The sequence below is a fragment of the Pelodiscus sinensis genome, chromosome 25 (assembly GCF_049634645.1).
Source record: "Pelodiscus sinensis isolate JC-2024 chromosome 25, ASM4963464v1, whole genome shotgun sequence".
Lineage (NCBI taxonomy): Eukaryota > Metazoa > Chordata > Testudines > Trionychidae > Pelodiscus > Pelodiscus sinensis.
The window spans coordinates 13,484,404-13,504,254 of NC_134735.1; the positions used below are offsets into that span (position 1 = coordinate 13,484,404).

Sequence of the window (19,851 nt, forward strand, 5' to 3'; positions counted from 1 at the left end):
AGTGCATTGCTGGCTGTCAGTATAAAGGCAACATTTTGGGAGGCAGATTTAATCTTTTGCCTGTTTCAGAGGGGACTCAGTTGGGGTTCCCAAAGCATGCTCCATGGAACCGTGGGGCTTCACATCCAGGGCTCCGTGAGAACATAGTAATGACAGTTGCATGACCCTGTTATTTTGTTACCAATTTTCTGATCCCCCCCCCCCCCCCCCCCCCGAAGAAAACTCATTTCTAAGAAATAAAATAGAATTCCAAAATTGTGTCTATTTATTTGGGTACCTATTGAATTTAAAAAAATTAATATTTTAAGGGCTCCGCCAAATGTTCAGGACCCCATAGGGACCCGCCGATGGAAACAGTTTGGGAAACTCTAGACTAGAGATATAAAATCCTGATTAAAAAATGTTAACAGGTAAAAGGTTACGTTTAACTGGTTTAACTAGGAGCCTGCAGCATGGCAGGGGGCTGCTCCAGACAGCTGGGCCTCCGGTTAACTGCTTGTCGGGTAACCCTTTACAACCCTGGAATCGACAACAGGCCCTCACTCTAGGGGGCCCTGTCCACCCCTTCACAAGCCCTGTGCTTTGGTTTTAAGCTCTCCCCTCCCGTGAGTTCACCCTTCCTGCTCAGCACAGACATCAAAGAAAGCCACCCTGAGTGTGCGCAGACAGTCCAGGGGCCGAAGGAAAAAAAAAAAAATCAAGACCAGAGCTGCAGAAGCTGAAAGGAGGAGCAGGAAGAAGTGTCCATCTCGGGATGGAATTCAGGGGGAGGGATTCTATCCTGAGACAGGTACCCTGAAAGAGATCTGGGGTGCAAGGTGGGCAATCAGCTGAACATGAGCTCCCAGAGCCAATGGGATCCTGGGATGCAGAAACAGGCCCATCTCAAGAAGGCACAGAACGGTTATTTCACTGTATTTGGCACTGGTGTGACGGCTGCTGGAGTCCTGTCTCCCGTCCTGGGAACCACAATCAGGCTCCCAACTGGGGGTGGCAAAGGGGACAGTTGTTCCAGGGCTCAGCGATTCAGAGAGGCTCAGGGCCCTTTAAATCACCGCCAGAGCACCATTCGGCTCGCTCTCGGCAGCTCTGAGGGCTGGGGAGAGGGGCGTGCTCTAGTCCAGGCAATGTGAGGGCTGACTGCCCTCAGCCCTGCCCCGCCCCGCCCCATCTGGAAGCACGGAACTGACCCCCACCCACCTGGCCCGAGAGCCTGCAAAAGCTGCCCCCAGTTGGCGAAAGGGGTCGATAAAACGGGGAGGGCTCAGAAGAGCCACGGGAATGATTAAAGGCTTCAAAAAGAAGCAGAGTCACAGAGCTCGGTCTGTTTAGCCTCACAAAGAGCCGGAGGGGGGTGGCGATGGGATCACAGCCTGTAAGTATCTACACAGGGAACAAATATTTAATCCTGGGCTCTTCGGTCTTGAGGGGAAGATTTTAGCACGACCCACTGGCTGGAATTTGAGGGCCAATCCAGACTGGACACCAAGGGTAAGTTTTTAACAGTGAAAGCAATACGCCATTGACCCGCTTACCAAGCACTGTCCATTTTACACAACGGGGGGGCGTCCGAGGAGCTGTGCGAATGCAATAGCTTGGTTTAGTTTTCTCCCACCCTCTGGCCAGTGTGACACAGCGGGGCAGACCAGAGTCCCGGCTGGCTGCGAATTCTGAGGCCTCAGAGGTTTCACAGCAAAACCCCCATCCCCGGCAGATTGGGCAAGAGAGAAGAACTAAGGAGAGGCAGGAAAGGCAGCAGCCGGCTCTGCTTGAATGACAGCGCGAAGGAGCCAATGAGACAGACGTTACCAAAGGAGCACGGCTGCTCAATTACTCTGGTCAGCCTCTGTAGCAACAGCAGATGCTGCAAACTGCAATACTTCGCCTGCCCTGCGTGCAGGGCCCCACCTGGCTGGGGCGGCAGGGGAAGGTACGTCAGCCAGCGCGGCAGGTCTGAGCTTGCTGGCCCAGGTGCAGGAAAGGAAGGAGGGAGGGACGTCCCCTGGTTAGAGGGGGAGAAGCCACAGGAGCACCTGCATGAGCCTCTCTCCTCCACCAGGCATGACTGGCTCTTTCAGCCTCTCACCCGGATGAGGACGGCTCCCCGCTCCCTGGTGCCCAGAGGGAAGGGGGGCTGGGAGCTGGGGGGAGAGGACGAGACAGATCTGCACCTGCAGACAGAACAGCCGCCTCCCGGAGACGCTTCCATCCCTCGCTGCTTCCCTGCTCCCAGCCGCTCTTGCAAGGCGCTGCCCTTGCCCCTGGGCCTTTCAGCTCTCAGCCTGAGGGTCCCCGACCTCTTCCCACCGTCCCCCCGCCGGGCAGGAGGGAGGAAGGGCAGCGTCTCCGACTGCCTCCCTCTTTCACATGAGGGGTCAGTCCACACCCCCTCCCCCACGGGGGAGTTGCTCCTGCAGATGCGGCCACGGGGCAGGACTCCTGGAGCCGAGGGGCCAGCAGCGACATGTCAGGGCACTGAGCGACCAGGGCACAGGCAGCGGAGGGCGTGGTGCACGGCTCTGGAGACAGAGGAAGGGCTGAGACCGCAGGGTGCAGGCCCAGACTCCAATCTCAGGGACCTTGCTGCTGTCAGTCCGGCCTAACTCCCACAGCCCGCGTCCGGCCCAGGGAATAAGGGGCGTGACAGATGGGGGCAGACTCCCCAAACCATGGGCTAGCCTGGAAAGGGAGACAAGGGGCTTGTGATTAAGGCAGTTGCCTGGGACTCAGGACACCTGGGTTCCATCCCTGTGCGACCTCCTGCAAGTCATGTGACCTCCTCGGGTCTCTTCAATTACAGATGGGTACCATAGCCCCTGCCCCAATGGCTACATAGACCAGACGGTCTCACGACGCACCGTACCTGACAGCGTGGGCTCAGCAGCACCCCCGCTACCGACTGGAGGAATAAAGCGGGCACTGGGTAGCAATTGAGCCTGTCCGATAATTAGGAGCCAGGTGATACGGCCCAGCAAGCTTCTTCCCTTCCCCATCACTCCCAAGAACCCCCCAACTCTTGCCTCTTCCCGCTAACCCTAAATCCTGATGTGATTGCATTCTCCTGGCACTCTCAGGACAGGCCCCTGACCACCAGCACAAGTGTGGGAGATGAAGATGAAGCAACGGGCTAGCACAGTAGGGCCTAGAGGCCAGCACAGAGAGGAGGGGCCCCAGTGCACCGGCTGTGGCACAGAAACCCAGCAGGTCCCTGCCCCACAGAGCTTGTGGTCTGACAAACCAGAGTCAGTTAGGGCCACCACAATTAGCAGCTTCATTAGTGAGGATGCCTTCTCCCTCACAGCCGTAGGGCTCTGACCTGCCCAGACAGACATGGGCTTGGTGCAAGCAGGGTATTGCTTCCCTGGGGCTAGATTGCAACTGCTTCCCTGAAACCACCCACCCCCCTAAATCTAGGGTTGCCAGATGGTTTCAACAAAAATACTGGACACACTTGACATTCCATCACAATCTGTGTTACATCTTCGTTAGAAAATCCCAGACAGCTCTATTCTCTCAATTTGTTTCCCGAACAGAAAGCTCAAATACTGGACTGCCCGGTTCAAAACCGAACACCTGGCAACCATACCTAAGTCCCACAGCCGAGGGCCGGATCAGAACCCGTGCCGTCGCTGAGACAGAGCCCCTAACCTACTTGCTGAGCTCTCCCATAGCAAGCCGCCTCACACCCCCTTCCTGGGTCTAAATTCAGATCAGTCAAGTGAGAGATCCCAGCTCTCATGCCCCAACCTCCTCCCACCCCACTGCATGAATCAGCCAGTCACCCAGATGCAGGGCTGGGAGACGTCTGAGCATCAATGGCATCAGCTGCTTGTTTGGGGTTTTCCTTCCAGTGAAATTCTCCGTTTGTAATGTAACCAACCAAACAGAACGATTAGGAGATGAAGGACGGGAGCAAGGGGGAAGGTTACCGGGGCCCAGCCAAATGCAGGGAAGTTTTAGGATGGACGTGGAGTCTAGCCAGAATTTATAGCCACAGGGGGTCGCCGCTAAGTCAGCCAGTTCTGCAGCTGGATGCAAGGAGGAGCTGGAGAGTTATGGACAGTGAACTCCCCTGCAAAGTCAGCTACTGCCAGCCTGGGAAACCCCCTTATGCTCCCAGTGCGGCACCGGCGGCCACAGATCTCCCAGAAAGACACTTATTAAACAACGGTCGCCTAGTGAAGGCACCAGAGTGGGACTCAGGAGATCTGGGCTTCAGTCCCTGCTCAGGGCCAGCAGGCCCCCCCCCATGTGTCTTTGAGCAAGTCACTGACTTTGTGCCTCAGTTTCCCCCTCTATAAAATGGGGCTCACGGTTGTTTTCTCCCACCTTTATAGGTGGTTACTACTTTGGCACAGACCGCCTCTCCCTGTGTCTGTGCGGCATCTCACACGATGAGGTCCTGCTCTTAGGTGGAGTCTCTAGAGGCTACATTAGCACAACCAAGAGTGAATCCATGAGCTCATCTAGACAGGGATCATCTTTATTCTACACTCACAGGTCGTTGGTGTTAACGATAAATATTCCTGCTATTCCTAGAGAGAGCAAAGCCTATGACAAAACAAGCAGGCTGGATACAGGTCACACTCAATGGGTGGGGTGCTCCTAGGGGGACTGTAGCCTGCCCCTCTCTCCTCCCCTACCAAGATCGTTCATTTAAAGCAGGCATGTCCAAAGTCCGGCCCGCGGGCCAATTGCGGCCCGTGTTCTGGTTTAATACGGCCCCCCCAGGTAATTTGGCAATATCTATCTTTTATGGCCCCCAACGAATCCATATGTATTGAGATGAATACATTGTAAAATCTCAGTTAATGTCAGTTGATCTAAATCAGTTATAAATATATTTGGACACAACATGTATACTTGGTGTTATGTTCCTGTTCATATTTTTTGAACTTAAAAGTTGACAGACAACCTTTATTACCAATAATATGTAATGTACTTTACAATGTTCCTGACATATTTCAGCTTCCTGGATTTTTTTTTCATCTGGCCTTCAGATATGAAAGGCAGAGTGATTTAACACCTGTTTAGATTTGTCATCCATGTGACAAAATGAAAAGTATGCCGTTTGCAATAAACTTTGCATAAAATAGTTAATTTGCATTTAATTTTAATGGTTCAAAGAATGTCAGGCAAAATGGTCGGCCCTCACGCATGTTTACTTCATCAAATCTGGCCCTCTTTGAAAAAAGTTTGGACACCCCTGATTTAAAGGAACACTGCAGAAGGATTCAAGGCCCTACATTTGACCCACTTTAACCATTTCACTGCTGCCTGACATGTCTAATCCCAGGGGCTAAACCCCGAACCCTAAAACTTCCCCAGTGAAGCTACACAAGACCCTGGCCCCCGGGGCAGATAGCATCCTTTTTTCTCAGGTGGGGAGACTGAGGCACAAAGCCATTTAAGTGATTGGCCCAAATGAATGGCCCAAATGAATGGGAGAGGAAGGAAAAGACCCACACCTACTGTCTCTCCTTCCCCGCCCCCCCCCCCCCCCCAGCAGCTCCTCTCAGTCCTTCCTGCTTAACGATCTTTCATTAGAGCTGGTTGATAGTTAAAACGCTGATTCCAGGAACTCGAAACATTTCAGGGATCATAACAATTGAATCAAGGTTTCTCACAGGGAATCGTTTGCATGTTTCACTCTGATGTACACACTTGGACCTCTGTAATCCGGGGTTTCTGTGATCCAGGGACGCCCGTGGCTTGGACCCTGGAAGACGCTCTGTGCACTGCCACTCCCTCCCCGCAGCATGCTCCTGCACCCTCCCTCCCAGAACCTGCACCCACAGCGCCCTTCATTATGGCAAACACTCATGGTCCAGAAAATTCCATAATCCAGCACAGCCTCATTTCCCAAGGTTGCCAGATTAAAGAGGTTCAGGCACATTGCTGAGTTCTAGCACACAGATAGTCACAATATTTTCATTTAAACTGCAAGTTGGAGCGTTTTGACCTTTGCTCAACAAAACATTTACAATAGTCCCAACTGCTGGGTTCGGGGCATGAAGGACTCGGAGGTCTGCTTTTCGGCCTCATTTGGAACAATTTGGAAAGCCGGGATTTTCCGTGGAAGGGGAATTCCATGTGTCAACCCCTTTTAGTTATACATTAGCAGCTGTTTTCAGGAGAGGTCACAAGATGCGCTGGGATCCCTGTCTAGTGCACGAGTACAAGAATTTCCTGTGGTTTGTCTGATCTCTGCCGGGTTTTCCAGACAAGGTGTGTGTTGCTATGGCAATGCTCAGACGGGGCAGGGGACGATCCCCTCTCCAGGACAAGCCCCAGAGCTCTTGTGCTAGGATTTCTAGGCTAAGGCTCTGATGAGATGTTCTGTTCAGGCCCCTCAGCCTGGTGTGAAAAGTCACACTCCCCCCTGCCCTACCATCAGTGCTAATGCCCAGCAATCCTGGCTTTCTCCAACCCGACTGCAGCTGCAGATCTCAGAGGGTCAGACCTGGCCAGTGCCTGAATGAGACACCAAGGCAAAGCCAGGATCCTGCCAGAAGCCATGCAGGCCGTTTGACAGACCATCTCAGGGCAGGCTCCAAACGGAAGAGCCGGTGCTCCCGTGTGGAGACACAAGATGCTGTACGGAGGCAGCTCTGAGCTGGGCAAATCCCAGCTAAGCTATCACACTTAGCTTCCCTGCCGCACCTAGAGGACAAAATAATCCTTCATTTCCTGCCTCAAGGTGCTGGCCTAGTATTCCAGCCATTAGAACAGCAGCCACCATCCACCCCAGAGGTGGCTGCATGTTTGGAGCGAGCGAGACAGTTGAGGGAGCTAGTGGCGCGCTTTGGTGAGTTAAATGGCTGCTGTGCCTCCCAAGCTATCATCGTATTCCGTGTGTGGCAGGCTCCACAGCCACGTACTTGTACATTGCGGCCAGATCCAATGAAACAGCCGTTCAGGGTAACTCAGAGGGGAGCACATGTGCTTGGCTTGCGAGTCCCAGCACTGGAAGGATGGTTTTGAAAGATGCTGCCGCTCTCTGGTCCCCAAATGCCTGCCCTTCCCCCATCCATATCCTGGATGATGCTTATATTGCCCCAAACTGAAGGGCAGGCGGAGTCGACAGAACTCAGCCCTGCCACATCTGGGTGCAGCTAGATTGGGGCAGAAAGGGGTTGGAAATAGCTATTTTGCCAACTTTGGTCCAAGGAGGATCCCCCTTCTACTACTCTGCAAAACACCCCTTGCCAGGCCAGACAAGCTCTCCCCCCAAAATCCCCTTCAACAGCTCCGCTCCCCCCGCGGGCAACACAAGCTGAGTGCATCAGACTCCCAGGTGACTAGTCAGAAACAAAGCAGCAGCCATTTCTGCCCATGTACTCACCATGGCCCCAGCCAAGTGACTCCATGCATGCCGAGCCCTGCCCAGCTGGCATCAGCAAAGGTCTCTGGCCAATGTTCCCCCTAATCTTTTCCATCCACGTGCAGAATACGTGTTTATGTGCACCAAGGCACATGCCAACGTGCACCACCAATGGAAACAAAAGACCTAGTGGTGGGCGCTCTGCTACTCGCCTGGGCAGCACAAGTGCCCAACTTCCCCTGGTCTCGAGGTGGGGCGAGGGCATCCCGCACAAGGCATCCCTAGCAGGATGGGGGCCTACAATCGTGCGAACAGGTCTGCAGGCAAGTCACATGCAATGTGCCTCACAGAGCTCAGCCACGCACCCGAGAACAACTGCCGTATCGAGGCCTATCTTCCGCCTCGCTTCTGGGGACAAGAGCTTTTGTCGAACTTGGAATCCAAGTCCTTTTCCCTCCCTTCTCCGCAGCATTTGCGCCCCTGGGGCGTGGGCTTTGCCACGACCCAAGGGCAGGGAGCGGGGGAGATTCATCGTGGGGGATTCCCTAGTTACAATATTGGCAGCATATCCCTGCCCTGGGGCCGCCTCTGGCCAGCTGTGGGAGACAGAAGAGAGATGAAGCCGATTTCCTGAGCTAGAATTGATTGCGCTGGAGGGGAGCTTGCTGCGGGCCCCACGTGTGATGAGCTCCTCCCAGTCCGGGGGGCATCACCCCGTAAATGAAGCCTCAGAACAAGCCGGGGGAGGGGAGGAGATGGACGTGTGACAAATGTGACAGAATGACCCAAATGTACACAGGACATCGAGCTATTGAGCACTGCTCTGAATGCTGGAGCCTGTGTCTGGCCACACACGTGCTAGAACAGAGGTTGGGATTCTTAGAAGGAGACATAGGGGATCTGGCACTGGGGGCATCTGTACGATTGTTCCTCTGCCTTGACGGTCGCTTCCATTCTTCACTAGCACAGAGCAACGAGTGTTGATTTTCCTTTTTCAGTCAGTGATTTTAGTACAAGTTAGCAGAGTCGGGGATTTGCTTGTATAATGGGGAGGGAGGGTTTAAACTCCAGCCCCCTGGCCCGATTTCAGATTTGCTTCCTTTTATTCCGACTCTCTAAATTTCCCCCCATCTGGAAAAAAATCCCCTTCCCTCGTCCTAAGGATTATTACGTATCGGGACGGCCACGTTCCAGGGGCAGAGGAAGGAGCTGTATATTCTACATACCTGCAAGTGCCTGAACACTCCACGGCTGACCCATCCACCACCACCCTGACCGGTAGCGCCTTCACACCCTGATCACAGCCCAGAACCCCACGCTGCGAGGTGCTGCACAAACACCAGATAAACAGAGGGCCGCCCCCCTCAGGGCATACAGCCCACAAAAGGAATGAATCCGCCCCCCCCCCCCCCCACACACACACACACGGTAAAGATGGCTGAAGCTCTTTGGGGGCCTGTGGGTAGGCATAAACATAAGCCTGCCCGCATCCAAAGGACCCTTTCCCAGCCTACAGGGAGGATTCTGGGGGCCTGCTGGCACCATATACCATAAGCTATTGCCCATAAAGTAACTGAAATTGACGGAGCAGATAAAGGCAAATGGCCACCCAGTGCCTCCTGGCCAGACCAAGGCACACAGCAGCCCTCATTTAAGCCTCCATGGCGTCACTTATGCCATCAGCACAGAGCAGGGCGACCGGCTTGATCCAAGTCCTGTTGAAGTCAGTGGGAACCGGCTCAGACGCCAAAGGAAGAGCTGTGGGGTCCGTCCCCACCGGCTATTAAAGCAGCCAGACAGTGCCTACGAAGGGTACGTCTACACTGCCGCTGGGAGCGCACTTCCGGCCTCCAGTAGACAGACACGCACTAGCTCGGCTCAAACTCGTGTGCTAGAACTAGCCGCCCAGCCAGCAGTGGGGAGCTAGCCTAGCCGCCTGAATACACACTCCGCCTCCACCCATGCTGCCCACCCGCCCACTCCACCCCCCGCTATACTGCAGCTTTTAGCACACTGGAGCTAGCATGGTTGTCTACCCCAGCTTGGAGGCACATTCCCAGCTGCAGGACAAACATGCTCTAAAGCTTCACTAAAGCCCTGGTGAGGTATCTTTCTCCCATCTTACCAGTGATCCTCTTGAGTCAGGAGATAGTCATGGAGCTAATGCCCTACACAGCTGATGTGCAGGGTACCACTGGTCAGCGCAAACAGTCCGCTCTGCAATCAGCTCCCTCTCCCCATACCACCCAAGGTTTGGCCTTATACAGTGGGAAGAAGAGGGCCTGGATAGGAGAAGGCGGGATAGGATCCAGCACATGCAACTGGACCAAACCCGGCACTCATCCAGTTGTAGGATCTAATCCCGGTTCCTCAAATCCATTCCTTCTGCCAGTAGGACTCAGCAGAATGCACAGAACTAGCTGGAAACCACCCTTCCTAAAAAAAAATGTATAGTGCAGTATTCACAAGGATGGTGTGAAACAGGCACAGCAGCCGGATTGGCATTTGGAACTGTTATTGTGGCAGAATACTGTCGGGTTCTTAATAACCCCAAAGCTATAACAGCAACCCGGATTTGGCCCCAGCCTTGTGATTTGGGACAAACAAGCTTTTACAAAAACCAGAGCAGGATTTGAAACATGTCGGTGATTTCTTAACAGTCCTAAGGAAATGATACTTTCAAAACAAGCAAACCTCCTTCTGCATCACACACAGAAAACTCGAAAGCAAAATAGAGAATACTTCCCCGATTTTCTCTGTTTCAGCCTCAGCTCTGCCAATCCACATGTTTATCTTTGAAAGTACAAGACAGCTCCATTAAAAAGCAATGGGATCCATCACAAGCTTAGTTAAACATGGAAATAAGGGTACGTCTATATAGCGACATTATTTCAAAATAACTAGCTTTATTTCAAAACAACTTAGCCCACATCTACACAGCCAGCAGTTATTTCAAAATAATGTCAAAATACTGTCAAGCTGGAGGACTTTTTACTCTAACTCCTGTAACCTTCATTGTGCAAGGAGTAAGGCAAATCAGAGGAAGAGGGCTCTATCTCCAAATAAGTGCTGTGTAGATGCTCCCAATTTTGAAATAAGATATGCAATTGACATAGCTCAATTTGAGTAGCTTATTTCCAGTTAAATCCTGCTGTGTAAAGGTGCCCCAAGTGTATGGCAGGATCAGGGCCTTCAGAGCAGGCAGTGTCTTTTTACACTTCTGTACAAGGTTGAGGTCTCTGTGCGCTGCTACATTACAAATGATTCATTTTCCAAAGTCCATATTGGAAGCACAAAAAACCCAGCATAAACAGTGAAAGCCAAAATGGACTTTAAAGTATGTACTTTGCAATAATCGAAGGCGTGGTTAGCAGCCAACATCAGGAAAAGCATTTGTAAGTGTGGAGTGGTTGGGGTTTAAAAAGAAAATAACCCCACACACAATAGCATCTTTCAAAATCCTGCTGGTCTCCCAACTATATAAAGGATTTCAGTGTCCAGAATGAGGAAATGAAATACAGAGCTGGGCCAGAATCAGTTACACAATGAGAAGCAGGTAGCGCAGGGCCCGGTTGTTAAACTATTTTGCAAGAAGCTCTAAACAGACTCTTCCGCCCGTTGCACGCATGCTGCAAAGCGCCTTTTCTCTAAGACAAATCGCTCCTGATTTTAGGAAAGATGGCAAAAAAAAGGTCAATGGGGGGGGCACACAAGGCAGAAGACACAGATCCAAGCTGCCTCCTACAGTAACAATACCTACCACCAAACAAAAGGTAAAAGCCCTTAATTCCCAATCGACAGGGAGAGAACCCCACCAGGACACCCTCCTCCCCATCTCCTCCTCCACTGCTGCTGGAGCCCCTCACTCACCTCTTCCAGCGCCGCCACCGCCCCCCGGCACTTCTGCATTTTGGAAGAGAAGGTAGAAGCAGCCGGGGAGTTCAGATCTTCAGAAGTCACAGCCAGGAACTCCGAGACGCTGATCTGCTCAGGCATGTTGAGGGATGTGGCCCCGAGACCGGGGGTGACTGGAAACTCACCCAAGGGTAAAGGGAACAGGAGAGAAGAACCGAGGGGCAGAAAAGGGGGAAAGGGCGGGTGGAGAGACAGCCCTGCAGCACTTTGGTCAATTTCACATCCCAGCTGTGGTTCTCTGCGCGCGGCGCAATTGATCAGAGACGCCCAGGAGCTCTCTTGTAAGTTTCTTTCTCCTGCTGCCTCCCTCCCTCCCTCCCTGCAGAGGCTTCCATGGCAATCACGTGGGGATATTGTTACACAGCCAATGCATATATGCCTGCAAGCTCGGATTTTTGGCTAAGAGCCTGTTAAAGGCAAAGTGCATCCAATTCCCCCCTATCTCCCCAAGCAAAGCCAAGTGAGGCTGCTGTTGCCACTGGTGCCTGGAGTGTTTGTGGCTCTTATCTTCCCTTGTCCTGTCTTGTATAGGTGTCTGGGTTTACATGCACTCCCCATCTATATAAGGATGTTGCTTGCCTCTAAGCCTCTGTTAATGATCTGTCATTAACATCCTTGTGTGCAGCAGAATCTTCATTATCCCCTGCTCTTCCTGTAGGAAGAGGCCAGACTGGTTTCAAATGTCTCTCTTCCACCCTGCACCAAGATCCCTTAGCTTTGGAGCTCAACTGATGTGAAGCAGATAAAATTGGGTGAGAGGCCAGGAGGAGTAACCCAGGATCAAGATGAAAGAATCCAAACTCCAGAGAGAAATCCCTTTAGTCTCCTCCCCTCAAAGACAGACCATATGACAACTTTTCTGAGTGTGGGAAAAGAAACAGCACAGGCCAGGTGCTAAAGAGGCTATCCTGGACTTTGCCTCTTCTTATGTTGGGTATAGTAGGGCTGAGGGCTTAGTCACTGATACAGGAGAGATTGTTGTCAGCTCCTGGAGTAATTTGTGGTGCTTCAACAGCATAGCATTAGGCTTTCTCTAAGGCTCTTTTCCACATGTTATTGTTTATTTGTATTAGAAGAGTGCCCAGAGAGTCCAGCTGTAATCAGCATTCCATCATGCAAGGGGCTGTCTATATACATAGGCACAAAGCCTTATTTCGACACATGCTTCCCTTGCACACTGAGTAGTCCCACAGAGGGTAACAAGAGTACAGTAGAACCTCAGAGGTACAACCACCAGAGTTACAAACCAATCGGTCAACCAGATGCCCCGTTTGGAACCAGAAGTTGGCCACCATGCAGCAGAGACCAGCAAAACCAAATACAGTACAGCACAGTGTTAAATAAAAAGGGCAGGGGGAGAGTTTTAAAAAAAAACAAGATGTGTCAAAGCAACAAAACCGTTTCTGTGCTTGTTTCCACTGAGATTACGATGGTTTAAACGCAGCAGTTTTCTCTTGCTCAGTAGCATTTCAAAGCTGTATTAAAGTTCCATTCTAAACTTTTGAAAGAGCAACCACAATTGGCCAGGGTAGGTAGGAATGGTGTTCCTAGCCTCTGTTTCTCTGGAAGTGGCTGACAGGGGAGGGCTCACATGAGGATTACCTGTTGTGTTCCCTCCCTCTACGGCAGTGGTTCCCAAACTTTTCAGCATAATGCCCCCTTTTTGATTGTTGAGAAAGCCTCACGCCCCCCCCCTCCTCCCCAGCAACAAAAATTGTTGAGCAAAAAAAAGAGGAACTGACCGGAAAACAAAAATAGCAGCAAAACTTGGGGAGGAGGGAGTTTCTGGGGGGGATGGATCACCTTGCGCCCCCCCTGGAATTTCTTCATGTCCCCCCAGTTTGGGAACCCATGCTCTAGGGCATCTGGCATTGGCCACTGTTGGCAGACAGGATGCTGGGCAGGATGGACCGTTGGTCTGACCCCGTATGGCCGTTCTTAAGGTCTTAATGCTTTGTTCAGAATTACAACCAACCTCCAGTCCCCAGGGTGCTTGTAACTGGGAGGTTCTGCTGTGCCCACTGTGAGAAAACGTGATGCGTGTGCATAAGCCTGTGCATGCATGGCATCCCAGTGAGAGAGTCTCTGCCCCAAAGAGAAGGTGGGGGGGGGGAGATGTGAAGCACATAGCAAGGCACAGATCACGTGACTTCCCCAAGCCCCACAGAGCACGTGGAAGAGCCACGAGTTGAACCTAGGGCCTTTATGTTGCAGGCCCAAGCCTTAACCACCAGCTGCTCCTTCCTCTCCTTGGCCTCTGATAAACAATGACTTTCTGCTCGGCTCTGTACGCAGCCATGCTCTTCCCCCAGCTCAGAGTCTAAATCAAATACAGATGGTAGAGGGTTATAGGATACACGCTGAAGGCCCAACGCGAAGGCAGCTTTTTATGACTGGGCTGTGTGTTTTAATGCTGTTTGTACAGAGTCACGGGAGGAATGCGATTGAAGGAGGGGTTGGGCTGATAAAAGCAGGGATTGCTTGGGATATAAAAAGAGGAGGGGGGCCCCGACCACAAGGGGCAGCATGAGACAAGTGTGAAGACAATAGCCAGGAGAAAGGAGCAATACATTGAAGGGCCTTGCTATCTAGGGAAACTGACCATAGAAGCACCCTCTGTGGATGCCCTGATTCTGGAATAATTAGCACTTTAAATTCACACCCTAACTTATTCCAGAATAACTTCTTTATGTGGCTAAGCCCTTATAAAGGAAGCTCAGTATCATTATCCCCACTGAAATAGAGGGGAAACTGAGGCACGGAGCACCTCCCTCTCACAATCACACAGTAAGTCAGTGGCAGAGCCAGCACTAGACCCCAAGTCTGGTGAGTCCTAGTCAATGTTCCCTCTAATTGTTTTCATCCACATGTGGAATTAATTTTGTTGCGTGCACCCAGGCATGTGCAGATGTGCACCATCAGTAGAAACACCTGAAGTTGGTTGTGGGCACTGTGAGCACTGTGCTAATAAGCTGGGCAGCACATGAATGACCCCAGTCCTCTGCTCTGGTCATGATGCTTTTATTAAACAGTCACTATGTCACCTGCATTCTTATAAACAGGTTGATTAGTTTCTAAAGGATTTCAGTGGAAACAAAAGGGCAGGAGGGCCCAGATCCAAAGCTATTTCGACAACTAACTTCCACTGAGCCTCAATCGCTTCGGCCAGGAGTGGGAAACCTTATTTGGGTCGGGGGCCACTGACCCGCAGAAAAAAAATCCATCAGGAGCTGCACACAAGTGAGAAACAAAACAAACAAAAAGCCCCACTCCTCACCAGCGTGGGCTTCCCAAAGCTGGGGGGAGCCCTGAGCCTCGGGCCAGATCCAGGCAAGCCGGGGGCTGCATCCAGCCTCAGGTCTTACACTCCCCACCCTGCCTTAGGCCAAGGTCAATAGGAGGCACCTCTCTATGCAAGCCCCAGTGTCTCAACATAGATCCTCACTGCAGACTCTGGCCCAAGATGTGGAGTCACATAGTGGAGGGAGCAGCTCTGGTTCAAGAAGGACCAGCTGCTCCACCTGCACAGTTTCAAGACTCTTTAGCCTTCGGTCTTGCACGTCTCCTTGACCACAGAGATGGGCCTGGAGGGGGCCAGCCTTGACAGCTCCCGTAACAATACTTTGCACTGCCCCAATGTGAGCAGCTGCTGAGTTGGGGAAGGGATACGGCCCCACATCAATACTTCAGGAATACAGAACATTGCAAAGATGCAGCTGACTCTGGAGTGGAGCATGACAATGATTTAACAGCCTGCTACCCAGCCGTTTGGGTCAGGCAATGGAGAAGAGAAACTGCAGTGGGGAAATCAAGGTCTCAAGATGTAATTACTTATGTTGGTTTCATCTGAGACACCAGGGATAACCCTCGCTTACTCCCAGGGAAAGTTCCAGGAGATATCGGTTGCCCATGAATGGACAGGCCCTTTGTATTATAATGGGAGCCACAGTTATTGGCACTGTTTAAAAAAAATCATTTGGACCCCACATCCCTCCCCCCGCACACACTGTCAGAAAACCTGGGGTGGGGGAACATATTGTTTAGGAAGTGTAAAATTGATAGAACTCGGCTCCAAAGACTTATGGATTGTGGCAGCAGCAAGCCCAGTGCCAGTGGTAGGCTATAGGGCCCCGCTGGCCTCTGCTTTCCAGTAGTTCCCGTCTGTGCTCAGCCTCCTGAGAGGAAGCAGTGATGTTCTGGTGCACGAGAAAGGTGCAGGATCCAAGCCCAGGCCTGGGAGCTAGGAAGCCCTGAGTGCGAATTTGAACCTGGGAAGCCCTGAGTGCGAAATCAGCTCAGCTCCCGTCTGCCTGCAGTCCCTCCTCTGGCGCTGGGGCAGTAAAGAGATGAGGAGCTGGTTGAGCTACATGTGCATAAGAACGGCCACACTGGGTCAGACCAAAGGTCCATCCAGCCCAGTATCCTGTCTGCCGACAGTGGCCAATGCCAGGTGTCCAGAGGGAGTGAATCGAACAGGTAACGATCAAGCGATCTCTCTCCTGCCATCCATCTCCACCCTCTGACAAACACAGGGACACCGTTCCTTACCCATCCTGGCTAATAGCCACTAATGGACTTAACCTCCATGAATGTACCTAGTTCTCTTTTAAACCCTGTTATCGTCCCAGCCTTCACACCCTCCTCAGGCAAGGAGTTCCACCGTCGCCCTCTGCTGGAGAGAAGCAAGACCACTTACGCTTGCATCCAAGACCAGGCAGGGGAGTAAGGAATCCACTTTTGTTCGCACAGCAGCGCTGTCTGGTTCCGGAGCTGGAGGATGGGAGTTCTTACCCCACTGCTGCCTGGAAGTGCCATGCGGTCTGCATAGCCTGTGTCGGGTGGAGGAATAACTGGGCTTAAACAGCGTCTCTCGGCCCTTTGCTGTGACTTTTTGCTCGTTTCAGGGCCACCTCGGCGGAGGGAGATGCTGCAGGGGCAGCATCACAAAGCAAACAGGTTGTGGATCCTGATCAGCAGCCCAGCAATGTTGGTGGGGGGAGGGGGAAAGAGCAGACAACCAAATCCAGCCCTAGGATCACCCCCCTTGAAGCCAATGGCCTTGCACGAAGGATGGACTTGCCCTAGTCCCACCTACATGCTTCTAAAGTCAGGTCAGTCCTGGAGATTTATGTGGCAGGATCAAGTGCATGAATTGAGGGAGCCCTGTGCACCCAGACCATCCCAGAAACTAATCTGGAGCAAATGAGCCCCCATCCCTTAATAAAAAGAACCACATGCAAGCAAGACAGAGCCAGGCAGAGCATCCTTCTTCTGTCCTTCATCTTGGCTTCCAGCCTGGTGGCATTAACTAGCAGTGGCTTCCCCCCACCTGAGCTGAGGAGCTAAGGGGGAAGGAGGACGCACAGTGTCCGGGAATGGTTTGACAGGATGAGAGGCTGAGGGAGCTGTTCCGTGTGCTCCTCTCACTCCGCAGAGCCAAGGAGCGAGAGCTCTGCCATTTGTTAACAAACCGAACATCCCCGATGCAGGCCACAGGAGAACCGGGCTCCCTGCCAGCAAACTCCATGGGGGGTTAAGGGGGGGGACAGCATCCGCAGCAGATCCTGCTGAATCACTTTCTAGCTGCCCTGGCAGTGGTCCATTGCTTTCTTGCCCTGACTCACCGGCTTTCTGGGAAGGGACCAGGGGATGCAAAGAGTTGTGAAATGGGGTGGCCGTAATCAGCAGGCCGTAATCTGTCCCAAGCCCAGGTGGCTCGCCCGCCCTCTTGAAATGACCGGGCTTCAGCTCGCTGCTCCAGCCAGCCCAACAGGCAGATCTGAGCCAAGCAGACTTGGGGGGGGAATGTTTATGCAGCAAGAAGCTGACTGGGGCCGGCTTCCGCCTTCCCTGCGGTCTCACTGCTTTCCCCAAGCACGTCTGTGTTTGAAGAGGAGGTTTTGCTCCCTCTTCTGCTTCCCTTGCACAAGCGCTTTCAACGCTCCCTCGCACCCGCCCCCATCCTCTCCTCTGTCCCCTGCTTGCTCATCCTGCAGCTCTAACGATTTGTGTTACAGTGGCACAGGGCAGCATCACCGTCACGGCGCCTCCTGCTGGTAGTGCTGGGGATTAGCTCATCAGAAGGGCACCTCCCTCTGCCTGGTGTATCCCCCATCGCGCCGCACTGTTTCAGGTCAGATCCCTGACCCATGTCACTCTCAGACCACAGCATCCTCTTCAGGACACAGCCCTCCACCATTGCCCCTTCCAGGGGTTGACCAGCAGCCTGTGTCTCCACACTCTAGAATCCTCCCCTCCCAGGGAACCCCCGAGTCCCCTACACCCACCTGGCCTCAGCAACCCATTGCCAGGCTTCATCTAGCCCCGGCCTGGGGTCCAACTGCCATCTGGAACGGCCACTCAGCATCAGCAAGGGGGTGTGGACCAGCTGCCTCTTTCTAGCCCGGCTATCTCCCTTCAGCCCTAGTACATTCAGGCCTTGCCTCAGTCCCTGCAGCTTGGGAGTGAGGTCAGGCCAGAAATCCCCAGCCCAAGGAAGCCTCCAGATTCCCTGGCAGCCAGGTCCCTCCTGGTCCCCACCTAGAGCAAGAGTAAGTCTTCCCCTCTCCTGCCAGGAGCCCTTCTTTATATAGCCCCCAGCTGGGCCCTAATCAGCAATAACCCCTCAGCTGGGGCTTCCCTCTCAGCCCTCGCTCAGGGCTGGGTTTTTGCCCTGAAAGGGCCAGTGCAGGGTAGACGCCTGGTCACATATGGCAATGCCCAGAAATCCCAGCCGAAAACAGGGTCCCATTGGGCCAGGCCCTGCACACGCCCAAGAGACAGTCTCTGCCCTCGGAGACCTTCTGCCAGGTGTTGGTGGCAGCAAAAAATGGTTGGATTGAATTTTCTAAGTGTTCCTTCTAGGGATGTAAAGGAAGAACCAGTTAACTGATTACCTGGTAAGCCTGTTTACGGGCCTGCTTACTGGGGTAACTGGTTAACCGGCACCCAGCCTGGGCCACTGCACCATGGGCATGGAGCTGCTCCAGTGGCCCCCTGCCCATGGCACGATGCAGCAGGCCGGTTAACTAGTTAAACATCTAGTTTAACCCATTAACATTTTAAATGGTAGTTTACATCCCTAATTCCTTCAGAAAACTTAAACACCAGGGCTACGTCTACACTGGCATGATTTTCCAGAAATGCTTTTAACGGAAAACTTTTCTGTTAAAAGCATTTTCGGAAAAGCATGTCTAGATTGGCAGGATGCTTTTCCGCAAAAGCACTTTTTGCAGAAAAGCGTCCGTGGCCAATCTAGACGTGGTTTTCAAGAAAAAAGCCCCGATTGCCAATGATTTGCGCAAGAGGGCTTTTGCCTGAACGAGAGCAGCACAGTATTTCCGCAAGAAGCACTGACAATCTTACATGAGATCATCAGTGTTCTTGCGGAAATTCAAACGGCCAGTGTAGACAGCTGGCAAGTTTCTCCGCAAAATCACAGCCCAGCATTTGCCCCACCCAGAAACCTTCCTATACACACGATAGCAGTTTTCAAGTACCTAAAAGGGTTTTACAAGGAGGAGGGAGAAAAATTGTTCTCCTTGGCCTCTGAAGATAGGACAAGAAGCAATGGGCTTGAATTGCAGCAAGGGAGGTTTAGGTTGGACATTAGGAAAAAGTTCCTAACTGTCAGGGTGGTTAAACACTGGAATAAATTGCCTGGGGGGTTGTGGAATCTCCATCTCTGGAGATATTTAAGAGCAGGTTAGATAAATATCTAGACGGAGAAGATGGTGCTTGGTCCTGCCGTGAGGCCAAGGGACTGGACATGACCTCTCGAGGTCCCTTCCAGTTCTAGTGTTCTATGATTAGGCGCCCTGGGCCAGCAATATGTCCCAACTCACTAGGTGGGTTAAAAACAAAGAACTGTCTGATGGGGGTAGAAAGGACACAGGATCCCTTTGGGGAAGCCAGCAATTAATAAATGAACAACACCTATTAGGTAAGAGTGTCCCCCATCAGCTCCCCACTCATGGTTTGGTGCCCAGGATGGGGTGGCTAATGTTTCCTCTAATATTTTCCCCATTCATATGCAGAATAAATTTTGTTGTGTGCACAAAGGCATGTGCAGATGTGCACCACCAGGAGAAACGCAGGCTGCTGGCTGTGGATGCTGCTAATCAGCGGAGTGGCATTTGAGTGTCTCCTGGGCATTTGAGCGCTTGGCTTACAGGGCTCACTGGCACTGTCAGTTCAGCCTCCAGCTGTGACCAGAAATGCTGCCTGGGCTGCTTCCTGGCACCGCGGGCATGATTTCAGCTGTATTTGCCCACAACGGTGACTCTCCGCTAAGCTCCTCCTGCTTCTCCCAGCTGTAGCCCGAGCCACCTGAGATCACCTGCCTGAGCTCTACCTCCAGCTTCAGAGCCAGCTGCTACCTTGGAGCTCCTACTGCCCAGTCTCTGGCGCAACCCAGAACCCCTGTCCCTAGGGAGACCCTCCTGGAAAGTGATCCAGCCCCACTCCCCTCTCTCTACTCATGCTTTGGCTAGGCACTGCCGCACATTTGGGCTGGACCATGCTGCCTCTTGGGGTGACCCCTCTCCCCAGGCACAGTCAGTGCGGTTCTCTTGTCCTGTCATCCTCAAGGACGGACAATAGCTTTGTGTGGC

At 52.5% G+C, this 19,851-nt stretch overlaps 1 protein-coding gene across 1 annotated transcript in view; it reads right to left on the reverse strand.

Moving 5' to 3' along the window:
* ASAP3 (ArfGAP with SH3 domain, ankyrin repeat and PH domain 3) overlaps nucleotides 1-11,566 on the reverse strand; it is a 70,350-nt gene extending 58,784 nt beyond the window's left edge. Inside the window, exon 1 of the mRNA XM_075908668.1 lies at nucleotides 11,195-11,566. Coding sequence (XP_075764783.1) covers nucleotides 11,195-11,320 — 126 coding nt within the window. The 5' untranslated portion in view covers nucleotides 11,321-11,566. The remainder of the gene's footprint in view (nucleotides 1-11,194) is intronic.
* Nucleotides 11,567-19,851: the final 8,285 nt, after the last annotated feature.